The following is a 4342-nucleotide window of genomic DNA, read 5'->3' as shown; positions in this document are numbered from 1 at the left end:
ACGCCGCTTTCTTTCACTCCACCGAATGGAACAGTAGATGTACTTATCATTGGTTCATTCAAACCAACCATACCACTTTCCAATGACTCTGCCATTCTCCAGGCTCGAGCTAAATCGCTGGTGTACAAATAAGATGCCAAACCAAAGTTGGTACTGTTTGCTCTTTTCAAAACCTCCTCTTCCGTATGAAACTTGAATAAACCAACTACAGGTCCAAAAGTTTCTTCACAGGACATAGTCATGGAATCATCCATGTTTGTTATCACAGTTGGCTGATAAAAGAGACCACCAAGTGAATGTCGAGAGCCCCCAATAATAATCTTAGCACCCTTTGATGAGGCGTCTTTCACATGTCTATCCACCTTTTCCACTGCTTTCTCATTAATCAAAGGTCCTAAATTCACCCCGGGTTCCATTCCATTCCCAACCCGCAGGGTCTTTACTTTCTCAACAACTTTGTGGGTAAATTCATCATATATGCTAGAATGGACATAAACACGATTAGCACAGACACATGTCTGACCATTGTTTCTAAACTTGCAAGCAATCAGCCCGTAAACTGCAGAGTCCAGGTTTGCATCTTCCATAACAATGAAAGGTGCCAAACCACCCAATTCCATGCTGACTTTCTTCACCGTAGATGCACTCTCTGACATCAGCCTCTTTCCAACAGCAGTAGAACCAGTAAAGCTTATCTTTCTTACAAGAGAATTACTTGTCAACTCTTCGCCAATCGGTTTAGCATGGAAGCCAGTCACTACGTTCAATACTCCTTTAGGGATACCTGCACGAGCAGCAAGTTCACACAAGGCTAAAGCCGATAATGGTGTCATTTCTGAAGGCTTACAAACTACAGTACAACCAGCAGCCAGCGCTGGTGCGGCCTTGCGAGTCAACATAGCACAACTAAAAAGTTCAGTAAGGAAGAACACTACGTAGGACAAGTACCTACGGGAAATTCCAGGGTGTTATCAAACCACAGACGCCTACAGGCTGTGGAAATACCAAAGCTCTCGTTTGAACACCAGCCGGAATGATATCACCATACAAACGTTTTGCCTCTTCTGCAAAAAATTCCACAAAAGAAGCACCGTATTTGACTTCCCCGATAGCCTCCGAAAGAGGTTTACCTTGTTCTGTAGTCATTATCTTTCCCAGATCTTCCGCATTTTTGAGAATAAGGTCAAACCATTTCCTCAATAGTGAGGAACGCTCCATAGAGGTAAGTTTCTTCCATGACTCGAAAGCTTCCAAGGCACTCTCTATGGCCCGCTGAGTGGTAAACTTACCACCATCAGCAACCTTTGTTATCAAAGCTCCTGTAGCTGGGTTCAGGACGTCAAACCATCCTTGTCCATCTTCCTTCAGAGCAGGTATAAATTCGCCACCAATGTAACACTTGTTTCTTAACAGCTGTGGATCCTTGAGTTCTAACTCACAAGTACCTTTCACTGCGTTCGAGACGAAGCTATGCCTTGTACTAACGGTTGCAAGTCTTTTCTTTAAGCCATTAAAATCTAAGCTTTTCAATAAAATGGCCTTTCCACTAGGGATAGTTAAAGGCCACGACACAGAACTATGACACTTGGGGTAGAAATTCATTTCCAACGACGGACCTTTCTGTTTTTCTCCAGCTGTTCTTCATTCTGTGTTTTATTAGAGGATTCTACCTCTCAGAAACATGAACCTGTGCTAGAGAAAATGAACGAAATAAAGGAATACTCCTTTCATGTGCATTCCTAATCTATTCAATATTATTTCTTGGTCACTTTCCATGGGAGAAATGTATCGGTTCCATTTCCATAGATTTTGAAAGACTCAAGTTTTTTTCCATTTACTAATATTGTCGATATTCTGTTGTTCGATATAACAAGACATAGGAAACCATAATCTGAACAATCCAAGACATTGCCATTGAACTTACTGACAAGTGCACACTGAGCAAGGTCTCCTATGGTCAAAAAATTCTGCTGTGAGTTAAGATAGACACAATAAATAGTCGATAGCAATAAAATATACAATGCAGTTTCCACTGTAAGGAATTCTCCCTTGTTGATGTTGAGATGTTAAATGCTTTCAGGAGAATGTGACGGAAATGAATGAAAAACTTACACCCTAGCACTTTTCTACTGTGCAAAACTCTATCCACATAGCAAAGAACTGTACCATAAACAAATTTCACTTCTCTCTTTCAATTTGGTGAAGGGATAATTCCAGAATACAAAGTTTATTCTGTCATTTTTTAATCTCAAGAACATTCACAAACATAAAAATGCAGTTTTCGAAGACAAGCCAATTAGTGACCATTTTGACATGCATGCACGGTGTCATTGATCAGATACTGAGGAGGAACATCCATTGTTGGATTCTGGTCAAAAAAGTTCGAAGGATGCATTGCAAAGCTAGCCTAAAAGACATAAGAAGTGGTATCTCCATCTTTACAGATAAAAAAAACAAGTCTTACTTCAATGACAGGCATAATAGGCCAGTCTTCACATTGAGGAACTATTCCAAAAAAGGAATATTCTATTACAACTTCAATGTCTTACGAACAACATTGTTACTTACTATGGGTAATGCCAAAGGAATACCAAACTACTATGTCCGTATCACGAATGTTCCGATTAAAATCCGTCCACTTGGCTAACCCTTCATCCTTTCTGCTTTGGTTAGGATAGTCTCCAGCAGGATAATATTCAAGTTCATCATATGGAGTAACCCATAGACTGTTCTTCACAAATTGACAACGTCGCACAATAGAGGAATGATCCAAAGCAAACGGATAGCTCACAGACTGAGGTATTATCTTGTACGAACAGGGATATCCCATTCGATTCCGACGATTACTAGTAGAAACCTTCCAATATCGAGCAGCCTCTGGATTCACTCGTCTTTGAGCTTCTTTCTCATGTTCAAATATGGTCTCTTCAACTTGAATGCCATTAAAGGTATAACAAGATTTGTTCGAATCAAGATATAAACGAGCCTTCTTTTCTGACATGGAAGAGACATTTAACTCGCTGACATAATTGTCTTCATCATCTAAATCAAAGTCAAGTCTCATACAATAAAAATGTTGGTGATACTGAGCATTGACATTCGGTGCCACTAAAGTTCCAAATGGACATTTCCCATCTCGATCTATATCCCATGCAGAAGTAAAAAGTTGTCCAGTGTGTTTGATAGTGAACTCAATCTTTCCATCCTGATGGAAATACCTAAATAGAAGTGGGACTACAGTAAAATACTGTCTTATTGGAAAAAATAGAAATAGAATACTATACCAATAGAGACCATATTCATAGTTAACAAATGTCTACATACAAATTTCATAAAAGAAATTATGTCATGAGGATTCCTTACGAAAGAGCACAAAAAATACTTACTGCCACGCAAGAAATTACTAACTTCCTTCCTCTTCGAACTTCTACATCTCCAGAACGAATATCCGAATGTTTCCATAATAGTCCAGAGTCTTCTTCATGTAAACATATGGCATTCTTTATTGTAACAGGGTTGCCAAGTGTATCATGAACAACAGCATCGAAATAGGTTATGACTCCCAAACAGTCACAACCAAGCTTCAGAGAGTTACAGCAAAACCCCAAGCCATATTCTCCAACATCAAATGCTCTAGGATTGAAAATAAAATAGATTCGCCAGAACTATAGTCGTAAATAATAAATGCTTACATCTTTCGATTATGTGGTGGTCGAGGGTCTCCATACGGAACTAACATTTCAGCTAATGATGCACGATGAAGAACTTTTCTGTAAGTTCCTTGGTCACAGAATTCAACATCTCTTAAAACTAAGGCTTCTCGAACATTGAATCCAATATGCAGTCGCCAGTTTTGCCATTCCACAACATGTCCATCCACTTGAAAACTAACTCCCTTAGGTTGGCAAGTAGAGAGAGGTTTCAAATTATCACGCAAATTCTCTTCGCCTAGTTGGCGAACAGTGTACGGATACTGGGTTCTCGGAATGGGAGATATCAGCTTCTCGTGGAGTGTATAATAGATTATTTCCATTAAGTTCAAGTCTACAATAGGTGTAAAGCCTTCGATAGGATGAGCATACAAATTATCATCTTTCGCATTCATTCGGCACCACAGAAAAACTTGCACTAAACGACGACTCTGTTCCCATGTCTCTCCATCATTTCCAATACCCCAACCATCCGCTATAACAAGATCCATATTATCAAAATGATAATACTTTTTCAAAATAAATTGAACTTTCGGATCCTTCTTCACAACTCTCTCCACCTCCACTAGTTCATCAAACATAATACGAGGTTGAACATCTTCCATCTGATAAAGATTTGTCAGCGGCCAAGT

At 39.4% G+C, this 4342-nt stretch overlaps 2 protein-coding genes across 2 annotated transcripts; both read right to left on the bottom strand.

The window, feature by feature from the left end:
• Gasu_64650 (succinate-semialdehyde dehydrogenase (NADP+)) lies at nucleotides 1-1612 on the bottom strand (the record flags this gene model as incomplete). Its single annotated transcript, XM_005702339.1, has 2 exons — nucleotides 953-1612; nucleotides 1-906 (listed from the first exon to the last, which is right to left on the bottom strand). Coding segments are annotated over exons 1-2 (1556 nt in total), but the record flags the coding sequence as incomplete, so codon positions are not given.
• A 599-nt stretch (nucleotides 1613-2211) lies between these two features.
• Gasu_64640 (primary-amine oxidase) lies at nucleotides 2212-4315 on the bottom strand (the record flags this gene model as incomplete). Its single annotated transcript, XM_005702338.1, has 5 exons — nucleotides 2212-2407; nucleotides 2465-2526; nucleotides 2569-3316; nucleotides 3387-3633; nucleotides 3693-4315. Coding segments are annotated over 5 exons (1791 nt in total), but the record flags the coding sequence as incomplete, so codon positions are not given.
• Between the last annotated feature and the right edge of the window lie 27 nt (nucleotides 4316-4342).

This window comes from Galdieria sulphuraria, assembly GCF_000341285.1.
Source record: "Galdieria sulphuraria unplaced genomic scaffold scaf_262, whole genome shotgun sequence".
Classification (NCBI taxonomy): Eukaryota; Rhodophyta; class Bangiophyceae; order Galdieriales; family Galdieriaceae; genus Galdieria; species Galdieria sulphuraria.
The sequence above is the reverse complement of the archived record's forward strand: the minus strand, read 5'-3'. Positions and strand labels throughout refer to the sequence as shown.